The sequence below is a fragment of the Balaenoptera acutorostrata genome, chromosome 9 (assembly GCF_949987535.1).
Source record: "Balaenoptera acutorostrata chromosome 9, mBalAcu1.1, whole genome shotgun sequence".
In the NCBI taxonomy this organism is placed as follows: Eukaryota; Metazoa; Chordata; class Mammalia; order Artiodactyla; family Balaenopteridae; genus Balaenoptera; species Balaenoptera acutorostrata.
In genome coordinates this window covers 78,580,450-78,601,314 of record NC_080072.1, presented here as the reverse complement: position 1 = coordinate 78,601,314, position 20,865 = coordinate 78,580,450, and the positions used below count along the sequence as shown (strand labels likewise).

Below are 20,865 nucleotides of genomic sequence, written 5' to 3'. Positions count from 1 at the left end.
TATAAAATTATGTTACATAACTGACCAATAAAAAACACTTAATCAAGAGTATTTCCCTCTATAAATTTCAGAGAGATATATCTTATCAACTTCTAATTATAACCTGAATATTTCTTTTTCTAATTACTTTGAGCTATATTATAAGAGGTTCTCAAATTATAATATTTGAGGACAATCTACAAAGTTATACAAATTAAAAGAGGAAATAACACTCATTAAGTAAAAGAGGCAGCTGAGTGGAGCCAAATTTAGACAAGCTACTTCTCTGTTCATATTTCAGCTTCTTTATCTGTGAAATGAAGGCTAAAAAAACTATCTCATAAAAATTTTTAAGCCTTAAATATAATAATGTATATACAGCAATTAGTACAATGCATGGCACAACACAATAAATTAAAGCAATTATAACTGTTATTATTATTCTTGTTACAAAAAAACACTGTTGTGAGAATCATGAGATTAATGCTAAACTTAACTCTTCTACTATTTAGCTACGCAATTAGCAGCAATAGTTTAACTTTCCTGTGTTTTCTTCTTCATATATAAATCAGGGATTTTGGTCGCTCAAGAGAAATAAGCTTAAATGCCTGTGCAGTTGAAAGTATAAGATATTTAAAGAACAACTATTGATGAGAAAGAACATAAGACTTGAAGAAAATATCTTCTATAAATAAAAATTTAAAGAAGAAAACAATAAGACAGGTAGGAGAAGTGAGACACAGTGTAGTCAAGACTTATACCACAACCTACCCCAGCACTACCCACCAGCAGCTGGCAGCCTCTACACAAATCAGGGCTTGGCAACCAATGGGACCAAGGGCCAGCCATGTCTACCAGGCTACCCACATAGTCATCCTGCCACAACAGCAGGGAAATCCTAGAGCATATAGTTCTGGTGACCAGAATGAGTGCACTGCCAGGAAGCATAAGACATCTCCTATAAAAGGCTACTTTTCCAAGTCTGGTAATATAGACAACCTACCGAATACAAAGAAATAAAAACAGCAAATTAGGCAAAATGAGGTGACAGAAGAATATGTTCCTAATAAAGAACAAGATAAACCCCAGAAGAAGAAATAAGTGAAATAGAGATAAGCAATCTATCTGATAAAGAATTCAAGGTAATGATCATAAAGATGTTCAAAGAACTCAGGAGAAGTTTAGATGAACACAGTGAGAAGTTAGAAAATTTTAACAAAGAGTAAGAAAACATAAAAAAGAACCAAACATAGGTAAATAATACAATAACTGAAAGCAAAAATACACTGGAAGGTACCAACAGTAGATTAGATGATAAAGAGAAACAGATCAGTGGGCTAGAAGACAGAGCAGTGGAAATCACTGAGGTGAACAGAGAAAGACAAAAGAATAAAATGAAATAAAGACAGTTTAAGAGACACTGCAACAACATCAAGCATGTTAATAACCACATTATAGGGGTCCAGGAGGAGAAGAGACAAAGAAATGGTCAGAGAACATATTTGAAGACATCGTAGCTGAAACTTCCTTAATCTGGGAAAGGAAATAAACATCCAGATCCAGGAAACACAGAGAGTTCCAAACAAGATTAAACCAAAGAGGACCAGACCAAGACACATTGTGATTAAAATGGCAAAACTTAAAGGTAAAGAGAAAATATTCTAAAGGGCAACAAGTTATGAACAAGGGAACACCCATGAGGTTATCAGCTGACTTTTCAGCAGAAACTCTGCAGGCAATACAGGAGTGTGTTACTATCAATTTCTCCCTTTATGTCTGTTAATATTTGTTTTATGTATTTAGGTTCTCCTATATTGGGTTCATATATATTTACAATTGTTATATCTTCTATAGTAACACAACAATAAAAGGGAATTTTAACACCCCACTTACATCATTGGACAGAAAATCCAGACTGAAAATCCATAAGGAAACACTGGCCTTAAAGGACACATTAGACCAGGTGGTCTTTATATATCTATATCTATATTTATATCTATATCTATATCTAGATATATATATCTTTAATTTTTGTGTTTCCTGGACCCTACAAAAAACCCAAACATGTGAATGCTAAACAATATGCTACTAAACAACCAAAGGTTCTCTGAAGAAATCAAAGAAGAAATTGAAAACTACCTGTAGATAAATGAAAACTACAACAAAACAATCCAAAAGCAGTTCTTAAAGAGAAGTTTATAGCAATACAAGCCTACTTCAGGAAATAAGAAAAATGTTAAGTAAACAACTTAACTTTACAACAAAAGGAACCAGAAAAAGAAGAACAAAGAAAATCCAAAGTTAGTGGAAGTAAAGGAATCATAAAGATCAGGGTAAAATTAAATAAAATAGAGACAAAAAACAATGAAAAAGATCAATGAAACTAAGAGATGGTCCTTTGCAAAGATAAATAAAATTGATAAACATTTAGCCAGACTCATCAAGAAAAAAAAAGAGAGCATGCCCAAATCAATAAAATCAGAAATAATAAAGAAGTTGCAACCAAAACCACACAAATAAAAAGGGATTATAAGAGGATAATTCTATGCCAATAAGCTGGAAAACCTAGAAGAAATGGGCAAATTCCTAGAAAAGAACAAGAAAGAAATAGAAAATATGAAGAGGCAAATTACTAGTACTGAAATTGAATCAGTAATAAAAAATTCCCACAGCAAACAAAAGTCCAGAACCAGATTGCTTCACAGTTGAATTCTACAAAACATTTAAAGCAGACTAAATGCCTTTTCTTCACAAATAATTTCAAAGAATTTCAGAGAAAGGAATGTCTCCTAACTCATTCTGTGAGGCCAGGATCACCCTGATATGAAAACCAGACAAGGATATCACAAGAAAATAAAATTGCAGGCCAATATCCCTGATGAACATAGGTGCAAAAATCCTCAACAAAATACTTGCACACCAAATTCAACAATACAGAAAAAGGATCATACACCATGTTCAAGTGGGTTTTATCTTAGGGCTACAAGGATGTTTCAATATCCACAAATCAATCAATGTTATACTCTACATTAATAAATTGAAGAATAAAAGTCATCTGATCATCTCAATAGATGGAGAAAAATCTTTTGACAAAATTCAATATTCATTTATGATAAAAACTCTTCATGAAGTGAGTATAGAGGGAACATACCTCAACATAATAAAGGCCATATATGACGAACTCATAGCTAACATCATAGTTATGAAAAGCTACAATCAAGAATAAGACAAGGATGCCCACTCTTACCACTTTTATTCAACATAGTACTGGAGTTCCTAACTATAGGAATCAGATAAGAAAAGAAACAAAAGGAATTGAACTTGAAAGGAGAAGTAAAACTGTCACACTTTGCAGATGACATGATACTATACATAGAAAACCCTAAAGACACCACCAAAAATTACTGGAACTCATCAATGAATTTGATAAAGTTTCATGATACAAAGTTAATATACAGAAATCTGTTGTGTTTCTTTACACTATCAATGAACTAGCATAAGGAAAAAAGCCCATCTACAATCACATCAAAAAGAAAAAGGTACCTAGGAATAAATCTAACTAAGGAGGTAAAAGACCTGTACTCAGACAACTGTAAGACACTGTTGAAAGAAATTGAAGATGACACAAACAGATGGAGAGATATACTGTGCTCATGAATTAGAAAAATTAATATTGTTAAAATGACCATACTACCCAAAGAAATCTATAGATTCAGTGCAATCCCCCTGTCAAATTACCAATGGCATTTTTCACAGAAACACAACAAATAATTCTATAATTTGTATGGAAACGCAAAAGACCCCAAAAGCCATAACAATCTTCAGGAAGAAGAACAACACTGGAGGTACCGCACTCCCTAATTTCAAACCATACTAGCAAGCTACCATACCCAAAACAGTATGGTACTCACACAAATTCAGATACATGTATCAATGGAACAGAATAGAGAGCTGAGAAACAAGCCCACACTTACATGGGCAATTAATCTATGATAAAGGAGGGAAAAAAAGAAAAAAAGAAAAAAAAAAGAGGGAAGAATATACAATGGGGAAAAAACAATCTTGTCTACAGCCTCTGCAATAAATGATGTTGAGTAAACTGGACAGCTACATGCAAAAGAATCAAATCGGACTACTCTCCCACACTATGCAGAAAAATAAATTCAAAATGGTTTAAGACTTAATGTAAGACCAGTGATCATAAAATTTCTAGAAAAAACAAAGGCAGTACTTGCTAAACATTGGTCTTAGAAATTTTTTGGGATATGTCTTCTCAGGTATGGAAACCAAAAGCAAAAATAAACAAATGGAACTATGTCAAGCTAAAAAGATTTTGCACAGTGAAGGAAACTATCAACCAAATGAAAATGCCACCTACTGAATGGGAGAAGGTATTTTCAAACAATTTGAAAATTAATAGGGGGTTAATGTCCAAAATATACAAAGAACTTATAAAACTCAACATCAAAAAACACCAAAAAACAAGCAACCAGGTTAAAAAACAGGCAGAGGATTTGAATAGATATTTTTCCAAAGAAGACATACAGATGGTCAAATGGCACATTAAAAGATGCTCAACATAACTAATCCTCTGAGAAATACTAATTAAAGCCACAGTGAGATATCAACTCTCACCTGTCTGAATGGCTATTATCAATAACAAATAAAAAGTGCTGGAGAAGATTTAGAGACTGCACTGTTGGTGGGAATGTAAATTGGTGCAGCCACTGTGGAAAACAGTATGGAGACTCCTGAAAAAATTAAAAATAGAACTACCAGCAATTCCACTCCTGGGTATTTACCCAAAGAAAATAAAAACACTAATTAGGAAAAATATGTGCACCATAGTTCACTGCAGCATTATTTACAATAGCCAAAATATGGAAGCAACCTAAGTGCCTATCAATAGATGAACTGGTAATGAAAATGGCATGTATATATATATATATATATATATATATATATATATATATATATATATATATATATATATATAATGGAATATTACTCAGCCATAAAAAAGAATGGAATCTTGCCATTTGTGACAACATGGATGGACCTAGGGGGTATTATGCTAAGTGAAATGTCAGACATAGAAAACAAATACTGTATGATTTACACTTATATGTGAATCTAAGACAAAACAAAACAAATTGACAAGCATAACTGAACAGAAGGAGTCATAAAAGCAGTGAACAAAAAGGTGGTTGTCAGTGAGGAGGGGCTCAGGAGAGGGAAGGAATAGGTAAGGGAAATTTACAGGTACAAACTTTCAGTTACAAAATAAGTGAGTCAGAGGTAGGAAATGTACAGTGTGGCTAAAAGTTGATAACTATGTGATAACTTTGTATGGTGACAGATGACAAGTAGACTAATCATCATGATCACTTTTAAATGTATAGAAATATCAAATTACTATGCTGTGTACCAGGAGCTAACATAATGCTGTACTTCAATTATACTTCAAAAACAAACGAACAAACTCATAAAAAAAAAATCAGGTTTGTGTTTACCAAAGGCAGGAGTGTGGGGCAGAGGAAATTGGATGAAGGCAGTCAAAAGGTACAAACTCCCAGTTTTAAGATAAATAAGTATTAGGGATGTAATTGACAACATGATAAATATAATTAACACTGCTGTCTCTGTGCTATAGATGAAAGTTTTTAAGATGGTAAATCATGAGTTCTTATCACAAGGTAAACTTTTTTTTTTCTATTTCTTTAATTTTGTATCTATATGAGATGATGTTTGTTCACTAAGCTTGTTGTGATAATCATTTCATGATGTATGTAAGTCAAATCATTATGCTGTATACCTTAAACTTATACAGTGTCGTATGTCGTTTATATCAATAAAACTGTGTAAAAAACGATAATCATGGTGGGAACTAGGTAAAATGGAGAGAGTATGCACACAAAGTCATTTACATCTGTTTAATAAACACTGTGTAAACTAAAGGAAACACTTGTGCGTAAGATTTTTCCTGGAGAACAGCTTTTCAAGCTTGGTTCTGATGATCTCTAAGACGCTAAACACTCCATGAATTTAACTTACCACCTATGATTCTAACTTCAAGCTATCACTCAGAACCTAATTTTTATGTGTAGCTATATATTACCTATCATTCAGAACTTATTTCAATCTGCAAACATATTTATGAAATAAATACATATATAAAAAATAAAATATATATGAATGGATACTCCTAACTAGTCTCCATTACTACATTGAATATCAAATGAAACACTTTTTATATTCTGTGTTTATATTTTGATGATTGACTTGATTATCAACTGAAATAAGAAAATATTGTTATCAGCGTAAAATTGTACACCATTTACTTACAAGGCTACAGTTTTCTGTAGTTTTATCATGATTGATCTAAGAAGAATAAACATAGAAAAAAGTTGCTGAAATGAACATTCTGCCATTATAATTGCTAAAATGTGTCATACTTATCTTCTAAATTATACGTTAGGAGACTTTATATTCAAGTCACAATGAATTATATTTTAAAGCTTTTTATATAGTGTCTGACACATAACAGACGATATGTGTTTTAAAATAGTAAAGGATTTTGCTGGTGGTGCAGTGGTTAAGAATCCACCTGCCAATGCAGGAGACATGGGTTCAATCCCTGGTCCAGGAGGATCCCACATCCCGCAGAGCAACTACACCCATGAGCCACAACTACTGAGCCTGCGCTCTAGGGCCTGCGAGCCATAACTACTGAAGCCCACGTGCATAAAGCCCATGCTCCACAATAAGAGAAGCCACCGCAATGAGAAGCCCGCACACCGCAACAAAGAGTAGCCCCCGCTCACTGCAGCTAGAGAAAGCCTGTGCACAGCAAGAAAGACCCAACGCAGCCATAAATAAAAAATAAATAATAAATAAATAAATAAATTTTAAAAAATAAAATAAAGTAAAATGTATTTTAGTGTGTACATATGAAGCTCCAGTCTTTGTAGTGTAGAAGATAATAATTAGAGGAATTATTCCAAAGTTATATTTTTGGTAAATGATAGGCCACTAGACATCATGATTTCCTTCCTCATTTGTAGAATATGAAAACTAGATTGTAATAATACCTCCAAGACACCAGATGTCTTTATGCAGTTTGAAGAACTGTAGCAGAAGTTAAGTTTTACAGAAATGTCTGCTCTTCTACTTTTTGCAAACTCAGGATGACTCTTATTTTAAAAATCTAATTTATTTCTATTAATATCAATAATTTCTGAAACCTTACCATATTTTTATAGAAAAACTCCCCCCTGTTGTATATCTCTCCACTCCTACAAGGCAATTTTTAGCTCTACTAGCTCCTACTTAGAATAGCTCCAATGGACAACATAATTATTTCTTTTCCATATATCTACTGAAAATATATAATTAACTGGTGAGTAGATTTTTTTAAACAATTTTTTGACTCTAAGTATAAAATTATACTTTTGAATCTGAACACTAAACATTTCAGTAAGGCAATAGATTTTTCCCTCCTAAATCCAACCCAGTCCCAAACTGCATGAGAAAGTTTGTATTGGTCTCTTTTGAATTTTGCTTTGGTTATACCAGTTCTTTCCATAATTGACTAATGTGTGTGTTTGAGTGTTTTGCCCTGCCAAATTTGTTTTCAACTGCTGTGTGTATTGCAGAGCACTTAGAACAGTCCTGGCCCCCTGAGCAAATGCTTCAGGATGTAAATTGCTGGGTTTTCTTGATTCCCTTAGCTCATTTGTTGTTGTAGAGTTAAATCAAGTATCATGGATTTGCATTTTTTTACAAGCTATAACCTCACTAGTTCTATTTAAATAACTTGCACCCTATTTAATTAAAAAATCTTACGGAGCTACTTTATTTCATAACTCAGCTGACTAGTGATCAATTTTCAACCTATCTTAGATCTTGGTGAAAAACCTCATGTCTTGCCTTAGACTGAATCTCCTCTGACCTTGTAGCAGTATTTTTTTTTTCCTTTTTCAGCATTCAGTTATCTTAGGAAGTTTTAATTTGTGATCTTCACTTAGGCTGAACTAATATGGCAAGTGATCTTGGGTAATGCTCAAATTTTAGGGAGGGTTGATTTTACTATGTGCAGCAACTCACATATTATACAGCAAGTGAATGGTGAAAAAAAATAAATAACAAGTTATTTCAGGTCAAAACTCAGGTCATTTGCAGTATATCACCTATGCTTAGTAAGTCCAGTGCCTGGCATTCAAAAATTATTGGCTGAATGAATGAATGAATAAATGATGCACATTTAAAAGGGCAGTTGTTACAAATTGACCTCTGTAAATGTCAAACACTACTCTCTTCCTATTTGATTTATTTCCATGAAACTAGAGAAGAGTTTTTTTTTTTAAGGCAGAATACACATTTAAATACTTTATTGAAAACTCTACTTTTGTGTAGAAATTTCCATCAATTATATGAAGAAATTCTTGACAGAATGAAATCACTTTTCACATTAAGCATCAGTTCAATATACTAGTATTCTTGTGATTTTGTTTCTGTTTTGTAGTTGCTCTAGCTCTTTTGAATTAAAGTACAAGAAAATACTTCCCAGAAATTTTGTAGGGCTAATATGACTATTTACTCATGGTACATTTTTCTTTAAATCTGCTATGGCATATGCATTGCTCACATTGCTGAAAGGCATCCCACATAATCTAGTCCAAGGCTCGCAGACATTTTCTGTAAAGGGTCAGATAGTAAATATTTGAGGCTTCGTAGGCGAAAAGGCAAAACTGAGCATATTATATGATACTGTCATATAATTTTCATGTCACAAAGCATTATTGTTTTAAATTTTTCAACAATTTAAAAATGTAAAAATAAATCCTTAGCTTGTGGGCTCTGTAAAAACAAAGATTTAGCCTGTGGCTGTAGTTTGTTGACCCCCAGTCTAGTCTGCTGAAATTAGTAGGAATAGGAAGACTTAATAGCTTTCTATTGCTAGAGAGTCAATGATTTTCTATATAGCCTGTTCAAGTCATTTTACAGAAGTAAGATATTTGCATGGTAGAAGAGCTTGGCCTCTAGAATCAGAAAGGAATGGATTTGAATTCTCTTCCACTTATTGCCCACGTAATGCTGGACAAGCTCCTTTAAGCTTCAGTTTACCGACCTGTGCAATAGGAATAATAATACTACAGAATTCATATCAGGGGGACAATGCTTGCAATTCACCCAGCAGCAGGCCTTAACTTATAGTTAATCCTCAGTAAATGTTAGCTATTACTATTTTATATGAAGAGTTAGCACATTCATTCTATATCCAGCATCTAGCACTGTGTTTACTAAATAGCAGTTCAGTTTTGTTTTTTTTTTTGAATGTCACTAGACAATGAATTAAGCAAACCTTTATTGAAGCTTAAATTGCAGTACAGAAATACATTTCAACTGATTTAAGTCCAACACCATGAAGAGAGAAATTATGGCACCAAGATTCTCCCTCCTCTATCATACACACTAGGATTAATTTAGATTACTATTCAATCTATAGTTTTCAGTTTTCTAGGCTTTGTTCCATACAAATTTGTGCAGTTTCTCAACATTAAACAGAAATCTTAAATCTATTGGGCGGGGGTGGGGGTCGGGATCAGACCTCAAGCCAATAAATGTTCATCAAATCTACTGGGACACCGTTCAAAAACAAAATCCACTTTGAGCATTGGTCCTCATAATAGCACCAAAACATTAGGTACTGTGCGCTAATTACAGAATTGGACTGATCCATTGATTGAAAGCTTCTTCAATGAAGCTCTGAATCAACAACATGTTTAAAAGTCAAAAGTGTTCCAACCACTTGATTTCAAACCAAGTAGAATTTATGTTTAGAAACACTAAAAAAAAGTGTTTCATTTATAAATATGGAAGGAACAAAAACATCACTGCATCAATCCAGAAAGAATCAAAAATTGTTTGAGGACAAGAAGAAATACAAAATTGAGTCAACTTTGCTCTTTTCTCAGCTGCTTAAATAAGTGTCTGTATTAGCAAATACAGCTAAAAGATGCCAACTCTTTTAAGCCTGTATTTCTGGTCATTTCCCATTGACCATTTTGGAATTTTGTATGTTATATTTTATGGATAGCACTCTGCTTCACTGTGTAGTATGTCTGAATAACCTGGACAGTTCTCATTCATCACTTGATGTTACTCCATGGTGAAAGAAATACCAGTAAGAGGAACCGTCAGAACACTATCACATGCATTACAAAGTCACAGAACTTTTTAAGTCACAAAGATGGCAAAGACATCGATTCTGCTTTGAACCAAAGTTTATGGCATATCATTAATAGAAATTAGTGGAAATGGCTATGAAAGTAAAAGTTGAGGTGAATCATCTGAGGTGACTTGACTTGTTGAATCCAACACAACCTTTATCTTAAATCTCCTTGCTAACAAATTTAGTGATAATTTTTTTATACTACTACTTAGCAAGTTAATAAAGACATGGTACCCATGAGAAGCTAATCTCATTTAATGGGGGCCACAGAGTGGCTACAGTTTCCATACAGTTCTGCCAATATTCCCTAGTATCAATCTACACCTTCCTTGCTAATCAATACCAGCTTATTCCAAAAGAGCTCATGGTAACGAAAAATGCCAAACTCCCTTGACCTTAAAAGAAAATTAAGCCCAGGGTCCACCCCCCCCCCATTCCCCATCTGGGGTATAAGGTTAGTGTAAACCCACAGTGTAACAGTGTATTGTTTTATGGAGGGGGTGTGGTTGGGAGGGAGACACCATAGTGAGGAATGAATCAATTAAAGTCACACAAGTATAGGAAGCAGTGAGATAGTAATACACAAAATGGATAACTGCAGTCATTTTCGTAGAGGACTCGACTCGTGGAAGAAGAACTTTGATTGGTGCTGCAAAAACATCTGTATGAAGTAGAAATTGGTTTCAATAACATTAGTAGAGAGTATGTTCTAGAAAGTGGAGGTAACTGGATGCAAAATCCTCGTAGCAATTTAATAGAACAGTCCCAGATGGCTAGGCTGAGGCCAACACCTAATGAGGACGAAAGCCTTGTCTGTGGGGCATTTTGGATGATACCTGGAGAAATATTACACTGTACATAAACCAAATTGAGTTGTTTTCACAAGTGTTGTAAAGTTTCATATAGTAAAAGGTTTTTTCTACATGCACTTCAATTTCACAGCAAGAGTGGCATAGGATACCTAAACACAGAAGAGAGCATTCATGCAAGATATCTAACTCCTTGATATAATAATGCATACAATTCAAAATGATTACACTATCATTACACCTAGGGCTTTCTGCAACTACAAGGTGGTGGTTATGGAAAGCATGGCCCTTGGTATCAATATCTAAAAAGCAGCCACCACCTTCTTCTACGTGTGTTCTCTTTTTGCGTTTTCTCTTCATTTTTCTTAATCAACTCTGCTGTTGTTGCTGCTTCTTAGCAAAACTGGTAAAAACAAAATTGTAATCATTGAACATAGCGCTCTGGCAATCAAGACGTTTAAAACTTTCAATCTTCTGGGGCGAAGAAAGCACTGTGTGACATTTAGAACTCTGATTTACAAACAGGGTGGTCACAAATTTTCCTGGCTTGAAGACTTCCACAACTTTCCTTATCAGGTCATCATAGGAGGTCTGACTTAAGTTTGTTTCAAAGCTAACATAAGAAAATTCTGGTTCTGGAGTGATGTGCATAGTCCAATAAGTTCCATCCAATTTCATTCCATTCATTGAATACCCACAAGGATTGAACAGTGTGGCATCAATGACAGAACCTGGTATCAGGTCACGAATTCCACTCTCAAGAGTGACATCCTTTGCAGTAACAACATCTTTCATGTAGAACTGGTCCATAACTGCTGGGTCAAGCTCACTCATCAGAATTTCCAGTGTTTGATCTGGCTGATTGATTACCCGACTCTCTGGGAAATCCAAAGTATACAAGTACCAACAATCAGAATTCATGCATCCCATACAATATGCAGCTCCATTTGGGAAAATTGCATTAAGAAACTCTATTTCTTCCTGGAAATTCCGGTGTGGGTACCCTTGGTGTGAAGACTTCATGAAATTCTTACAAGAATAAAAGAAGCTTTGAGTCAAACCCACTGTAATCCCTAGAAAGTTTCAACAAGGGAACCAGTGCTTTCAGCAAGAGGGTGGTACCATATGTCTTCAAAATGAAACGTCTCTTGGAGACAAACATGCTACTCTCACTGAGTACATAAGCTTCCTGCTTGTCAGTTTTTGTCACACTTATGATTGAACATTGCACATCCTTCAAAAGTATGTCCCACTCGGATCTTGGGATGGTGCGAAGATCCCCAGATCCTTGGTTTGCGTCGGGTTGCTGCCTGGAGAACCAAACCTCCAGCAGCTTCTTGGTCCCTTCGAAAAAATGTGCAGCTTCCATCACCGTGAGACTAGCGAACAACCAACAACCACAGAAAATCAACTAAATTAAATCTCTTCTCCCGCCGCTGCCGCCACCGCTGCGGATTGTTCCAGCTGTGTTACTAAAATTCAGGTTCCTTTTTTGCTATAATTTTATATTAACTTTTTTTTAAAAAGGGTTAATAAAATTTTCCCGGCTTTTTTTTTTTTTTTTTTTTTGTGAGCGAAAGTTGAACGTGAGTCTGTTGGAAATAGAGGCAGATACATCTCAGTCTCTTGTAGTCCGCTGTTTCCCCGTTAGAGAGAGTAGAGCGAGCGCTAGCTAATGTCGCCGGCCATACTGTGGGGGCCACAGTTCAGTTTTTTATCCATTCATTCATTCATTTTCCTTCATTAAACAAATATTCATTGCATGTCTACTATGTGTCAGGCACCATGTTATGTACTTAATAATTATTGTTGAATGAATAAACCTTGACTGGTGAGCTGATTATAGGTATAGGAAAAAGTAAGTCATTCTATGTTCTTGAACAGAGAAGACATACCAATAAGAGTTCTCAGAAATATTGTGATTATCTTAGCAGCTTATAGTTCAAATGGCATCTCGAATTGAACCTTTAAAAAATATGTAAAATGGAAGTGTGATAATGATGATGGCAATGATGATGATGACAGCTAACATTTATTGAATATTCACTACCTGTTAATCACTGTACTAAGGGCTCTATATATTTTTTCTTTTTTTTTTTGTTTGTTTTTCCACGTTATATTTTATTTTATTTTATTTTGTCTTTCTTTTTATTGAAGTATAGTTGATTTACAATGTACTGCCAATCTCTGCTGTACAACAAAGAGACTCAGTTATACACATACATTCTTTTTTTATATTCTTTTCCATTATGGTTTATCCCAGGATACAGAATATAGTTCCTTGTGCTATACATTAGGACCTTATTGTTTATCCATTCTAAATGTAATAGTTTGCATCTACTAATCCCAAACTCCCAGTCCATCCCTCTCTCTCCCACGCTCCCCCTTGGCAACCACAAGTCTGTTCTCTATGTCTATGAGTCTGTACCTGTTTTGTACATAGGTTCATTTGTGCCATATTTTAGATTTCACATATAAGTAATATCGTATGGTATTTGTCTTTTTCTTTCTGACTTACTTCACTTAGTATGATGATCTCTAGTTGCATCCATGTTGCTGCAAATGACATTATTTTGTTCTTTTTTATGGCTGAGTAGTATTGCATTGTATATATATGTATCACATCTTCTTTATCCATTCATCTGTTGATGGACATTTAGGTTGTTTCCATGTTTTGGCTATTGTGAACAGTGCTGTTATGAACATAAGGGTGCATATATCTTTTTGAATTATAGCTTTGTCTGGGTATATTCCCAAGAGTGGGATTGCTGGATTATATGGTAATTCTGTTTTTAGTTTTCTGAGGAACCTCCATACTGTTTTCCACAGTGACTGTACCAACTTACATTCCCACCAACAGTGTATGAGGGTTCCCTTTTCACCCCACCCTCTCCAGAATTTGTTATTTGTAGACTTTTTAATGATGGCCATTCTGACTGGTGTGAGTTGGTACCTCATTGTAGTTTTGATTTGCATTGGTGATGTTGAGCATTGTTTCATGTGCCTACTGGCCATCTGTATGTCCTCTTTAGAGAAATGTCTATTAAGGTCTTCTGCCCATTTTTCGATTGGGTTGTTTGGTTTCCTGTTGTTGACTTGTATGAGCTGTTTGTGTATTTTGGAGATTAAGCCCTTGTCTGTTGCATCATTTGAAAAATTTTCTCCCATTCCATAGGTTGTCTTTTCGTGTTTTTTTGTTTGTTTGTTTGGTTGTTTTTTTAATGAATTTTTGAATTTTATTTTATTTTATTTTATACAGCAGGTTCTTATTAGTCATCAATTTTATACACATCAGTGGATACATGTCAATCCCAATCACCCAATTCATCACACCATCACAACCACACCCCCCACCGTTTTCCCCCCTTGGTGTCCATACATTTGTTCTCTACATCTGTGTCTCAATTTCTGCCCTGCAAACTGGTTCATCTGTACCATTTTTCTAGGTTCCACATATATGTGTTAATATATGATATTTGTTTTTCTCTTTCTGACTTACTTCTCTCTGTATGACAGTCTCTAGATCCATCCACGTCTCTACAAATGACCCAATTTCGTTCGTTTTTATGGCTGAGTAATATTCCATTGTATATATGTACCACTACTTCTTTATTCATTCATCTGTTGATGGGCATTTAGTTTGCTTCCATGACCTGGCTATTGTAAATAGTGCTGCAATGAACATTTGGGTACATGTGTCTTTTTGAATTATGGTTTTCTCTGGGTATAGGCCCAGTAGTGGGATTGCTGGGTCACATGGTAATTCTATTTTTAGTTTTTCAAGGAAACTCCATACTGTTCTCCATAGTGGCTGTATCAATTTACATTCCCACCAACAGTGCAAGAGAGTTGCCTTTTCTCCACACCCTCTCCAGCATTTGTTGTTTCTAGATTTTCTGATGATGCCCATTCTAACTGGTGTGAGGTGATACCTCATTGTAGTTTTGATTTGCATTGCTCTAATAATTAGTGATGTTGAGCAGCTTTTCATGTGCTTCTTGGCCATCTGTATGTCTTCTTTGGAGAAATGTCTCTTTAGGTCTTCTGCCCATTTTTGGATTTTTTTTTTTTTTTAATATTGAGCTGCATGAGCTGTTTATATATTTTGGAGATTAATCCTTTGTCCATTGACTCATTTGCAAATATTTTCTCCCATTCTGAGGGTTGTCTTTTTGTCTTGTTTATGGTTTCCTTTGCTGTGCAAAAGCTTTGAAGTTTCATTAGGTCCCATTTGTTTACTTTTCTTTTTATTTCCATTACTCTAGGAGGTGGATCAAAAAATATCTTGCTGTGATTTATGTCAAAGAGTGTTCTTCCTATGTTTTCCTCTAAGAGTTTTATAGTGTCTGGTCTTACATTTAGGTCTCTAATCTAATCTCAATTAATTATTTCAAAAATATCCTTTTAGTTAAATACTCTTATTACTCAGAATCTTGTTTATTTATTTTGTAATGAGGACTTGAGGCTCAGAGAAATTATATACAGTTGCCCAACATCACACAGCTAGTAAGCAAAAGAAAATCCCTGGAGATTAATTTGTTTATTAATATTATGAACTTTTCATTAATTTGATAAACTTTAATTTAATACCTAGAATGTAGGATCAATAATATGGTCCTTGCTTCAAGAAGCTCATTTTAAATAAATGAATAAAGAAGCTTTATTCATTCACTCAATCACTCTTTCTTTCAAGTATAAATTAAATGTCTACTATCTTCCAGGCACTTAAAGGCACTGAGGTTATAACAATGAGAATATTGAATTTGCCTTTCAAATAATATTCATTGTTTTTATTTTGTTTTATTTTGTTTTTAGAGAATATTCTGAAGAATTATATATTTTCCTTGTGTAGTGACAATCATTTCCTTTTCTTTTACAATTCTTTCCTAGCTACCATATTAAATCTTATAAGTTTTTATCTTTATTCTGATTGTCCTGAATTTTCTAGACATAAAAATATAACATTTCCAAATACTGTTTGCTTTTGTCACTTTTAAACAATATTATATCTTAAATTTTTCTTATTTCATTTGTTTTAGTGACTCAATTAGAATTTTAAGATCACTATTATGTTACATGGTAGCAAAATAAGAAATCTTATCATTTTTGCTTCTTTAATGGAAATGTCTCAGAAGTTTCTCTATTAAATAATATGGTAATATTTGCTTCAAATTTGATAGAATAAATGAAACTAAGAGAGCTTCACTAAAAATTTATATTTCACTCAATTGTTTTTAAAATTAAATATAGACTTTTCAGTATTTGATAAGAAAATCAAATTTAAATGTATCTATTTCCATGCTACATTATGTTAAATAGATTTCCTAATGCTAATTTATTTTTTGATTCCTAGAAATACAAAAGACTAGAAGATATATGGTAAAATTGTTTACTTCTGCTCTTTTACCAGTTTCTCCTTGAGATTCCAATAGTGCTTGCTTTTTAAATTTAATATGAATGAATAAATGTTTACAATTTTTATATTTCCATTATTAACAATATCTTTTAGAAATATATAATCATTAGCTCCTTTCTTGCTTGGGGCCTTCACTCTTATTTCCTTTGCCTGCAGTGCTGTTATTTCTCACCAACCTATCCCCCAATACTCACATATGTGTGCACAAATGATCAAGCACAACACACATAGACTAGTATATGTATATGGAATTTTTAATCTTTTAGCTATTAGCTTAAATATCACTTCTTCAGCCATGCCTCCACACAAATCCAATCTCCCAAAATTATAGGTTCACACACTGACTATTTCTCTCTTTGCCTTTATCTTAAGTGTAAATAACTTTGTGCAATTACTTTTTAAATACTTGGCTCCCTTTAATAAGCTTCACAAGGGCAAGTACCAAGTTTGTGTTACTTAGTGTTGTGGCCCAGTATCTAAAAGAACACTTTGCACATAATGAGAATCCAATGAAGGAATGTTTGTCCTTTCATTTGTACTTTATCTAACATTACTATTAATCAACTCTGTTGTAATTTTGTTGTTGTTAGAACATATTTTGTCTATTCTTTCACATATAATCTGTATTTATGTGTATGTGTAACTGGACATATAAATTTCATATACATAGAAAAAATTTAATAATCTGATATTCTTTGAATTTTAATATAGTAATTTAATGCATTTACATTTGTCATAGCTGATATGTCTGATCTTATTTGTCATTTTATGTGTGATTTCTGTTTTTAAGCTTTCATAGTGATTCCTTTTTTTCTGTTCCCTTTAATATAGCAAAATTTTCTTTGCCTTAACTTTGTTAAAATACAATATATTTGTATTCTATATAGTTATATCTATCTGGCTAGCTTTCTTATCTATCATCTATATTCTTTTAAAAACCTACTCATGTTTTTCAAGAGAAAACATAATTGCATTCTTATTAATAAAGAGTGGTGTGAGAACTTTTTAATCTCCTCTCTATTCAAAATGAGAAACTTAGTAGGTGTTTTAATCATCACTACTCATTTCCTTTTTGTGACATTATTAATATAATCTGGTTCAGAGCCCAAACTGTTTTTATTAAGTTGTTATGGTTTATAGTATTAGGTATCTCTACTTTCAACATTTTTGTCATTCTTCTTCTCAAGTAATTTTTATGACTAACTAGCTTTAAAGATAAATATTTAACTCTTCACAGCAAAACTTCAACACTTATGTGATTCTTCTCTTGAACTTTGAATCCATGTATGTGATAAATCTCAGAACTTTTCACGATTGAGGTATCTTTTTGTCACATCCAGATATGAATATTAACTCTTCTGGTTTATATTTCTTTGGTTACAATTTTCTTGAAAACTGGAACATTGCTCATGTGAAGATTACGTCTCTTTCTTACGTTAGTTACCATAGAACAAGTCAATGTTTACAGGACTTTTTCCAATTCCCAGGTCTAGGAGACATTCATTTGGGGTATCTCTGCTGGACTAAGGAGACATCTCTTATATTGGCTGGCTAGTTATGACACTGGAATGATTGGGAGAAGGAAAATGACAATTCTTAATATCCAATGTTATCAAGGTTCATAATATTTTTATGTCCCATCATAATCACTTTATCTTTAAGACTATATAATTCAGATACAATGTACCTCCTCTAGGTCTACTTCTACCCTACACCTTTACAGAAGATGCTGTCTACGAATTATTGTAAACTCTTGGGGTAGAAAAATATCCTGATGATTTTGGACAGCAGTACCAACATAGTAACATTATGCCATGGGAAAGGGGCAGCATGTCTTCCTCTCTTATTTTCAGTGAGAAGGACAACTTCACTTTATGAAATAAAATTTAGGTTTTCCTAAATCCAACACCATGTTGCTTATATTTCTTATAAATTTCTCTACACTTTGACATTAGGTTTTCAGATTATTATGGCATTAGAGTTATAGCTGGCATTTGTGGTTTTCTGCATAATAATGAGTTTTTTACTAGTAATGTGAGAAAGACTTTTCAAGAAATAGCTAGTAAACAGTTTTCAACATTTGTGTCTGTTTATAAATGTTCACTTTTCAAGTTATTGATCCAACTGCTATGAATTCAAGCTTTTTCTTGCTGCCAGTACCTGGCATAATATACTGGGAATTCTCTTTTTTTTCAGTTTTAGTTACATTTTTGCAGGTGGTGAACACAAAGAAAGCTTGGGGAAAAAACAACCTGTAAAATTTGAAACTCCCTAGTTGTTTCATTAGGTTTTGGATAGCCAAAGCTATTCATATCACATTCATGACTCTGGCACCTTTACAGGCCTCTAGATTAAATGGAGATTAACAACATTGAAATTAAACTCTGATACTTTGATGATTGATGTTGCTGAGCCTAAGACCTTGTTTCTTTGAAAGTAAGGATAAAAAAGATCACCTTGCTTGTAAATATTGAAAAGTTAACTGGTGAATGAACCATCTATTTTAAATGTGAAATATGCCACCATGAAGAGTATATCTGAACTATCTGGACTCCAGGAAAACCTTCATACCACCCAATAGGTGGTGGGTGGAAATGGTAGGTACAGCAGTCACTATAGCAACAGCAGTAGGAAGAGGTAATTTTGCTTTCATCTCACTTAATAATAGAATGCCACCAGCTGGCATCAAAGACACCAGCATTTCCCTCCTAGAAAAATCCCTGGCAAGGCAATGGCAACAGCTGCACAAATACCAGAAAACAAAGAGAAGTGTTCTCTCTCTTGATCTCCAGCCCCAAATGTTTAAACTGTGTAAAGCCATACATATTTTTAATGGATTATATGCTTTAGCAAAGTAAATTTAAAAAATCTTTATATATACATATGTTTATATGCACCAACATATATATTGAGATATATAAAAACAATGTGATGTTGGCTAGCTTGATGTGAAGGAATGGCAAGAATGTTCCTAATTTCATTATCAATTATGAACCATAAAGAATGTGATGTACTTGTCCATGTCTCCCTGTGTCCTTACTACAACAATGTGCCTGCAAAACTGTTGCACTAGCTTGTGGGAGATTCCCATTCCTTATTTATCATTGTAGTCTGTGTGCCTATGAACTTTTCTGCAGTATAGTAGGTGCTCAGTAAATGCTTGTTGAATAAAGGAATATATTAGTGTGATGTTATCAAAAAGCAAGGAAAATATTATTATTGATATTTTTTATTAAGATTCACTAAGAGGAGAGGTATCAAATTTCAGCATCTTTCTTGATGTAGCCCAAATTGTCCAGCTTTTATTTGCACATTCACTTAAGTTTTAGTTTGCAATATTAACAGCAATCTTATAGTAATGCCAAATAAGTGTGATTGCTGTTTTCATAAGGGTGTCTTCATATATAGTTAGGGCAGAAAGTGGCACCTTTGTATTTCTTGCTTATATTGGAGATGCCACCATGAAAAAATGGGATTTAAAGGTCTTCTGATGTTCAGGAGTTCACCTGTTAAAATGCAAATCCCAGTGAAGTGACCCAATCTTCAACAGCTCCAGTAACTTTTGCCAAGACTGGGAGCTGAAAAGACTTCGTTCTTCCTCTGAATACAGCACTTAATGCTCATACCATGTATTTAGTACTTGTATTGCTTTTGTAAATAAAGTATATTTACAAAAGCAATACAAGCTTGAGATATATAGAAAACAGTTTGATATATATAGAAAAGTTGGGAAGCTATTAAAGAAAATTCCTGTATATTCCATACCCAGTTTCCTCTATTGTTAGTATCTTACATAGGTATGGTGTGCTTCTTACCATTAATGAACCAATATTTACATATTATTATTAACTAAAGTCCATAATTTTTTTCAGAATTCCTTGGTTTTTACCTAATGTACTTCTGTTCCAAGATTCCATCTAGGACACCATGTTTCATTGTTGTCATGTCTCTGTATATTCCTCTTGACTGTGAGATTTTCTCAAATTTTTCCTTGTTTTTGATGACCCTAAGAGTTTTGAGGGGCACTGGTCGGGTATTTTTAGAAAGTCCCTCAACTGAGATTTGCCTGTCATTTTTCTCATTATTGGACTGGAGTTATGGATTCTGAGGAGGAAGACAGCAGAGCTAAAGTGTCATTTTGCACACAGCATATTAATTATACATATTACCATGATTTATCGCTGCTGATGTTGACTTTAGTCTCCTGACTGAGGTGGTGTTTGCCAGGCCTCTCCTCTGCGAAGTTACTCCTTTTAGCTTCCCTTTCCATACTGTACTCTTTGGAAGTAAGTCACTAGGGACGGCCCACAATTAGGCAGTGAGTAGTTATGCTTCACCTCTGTGAGGGTGGATATCATCATAAAATACTTGGAATTCTGCATGGGAGATGTGTCTTTTCTCTACCATTTATTAATTTATGCAATACA

At 33.8% G+C, this 20,865-nt stretch overlaps 2 protein-coding genes across 2 annotated transcripts in view; both read right to left on the bottom strand.

The window, feature by feature from the left end:
- Nucleotides 1-20,865, bottom strand: part of CNTN5 (contactin 5) — a 1,403,535-nt gene that overhangs the window by 443,207 nt on the left and 939,463 nt on the right. The window lies entirely within an intron of this gene.
- On the bottom strand, nt 11,077-12,704 carry LOC103004002 (S-adenosylmethionine decarboxylase proenzyme-like). The gene is given in 2 exon segments (XM_057553586.1): nt 11,077-12,076; nt 12,078-12,704. Coding segments are annotated over 2 exon segments (999 nt in total). The 5' UTR covers nt 12,392-12,704; the 3' UTR covers nt 11,077-11,391.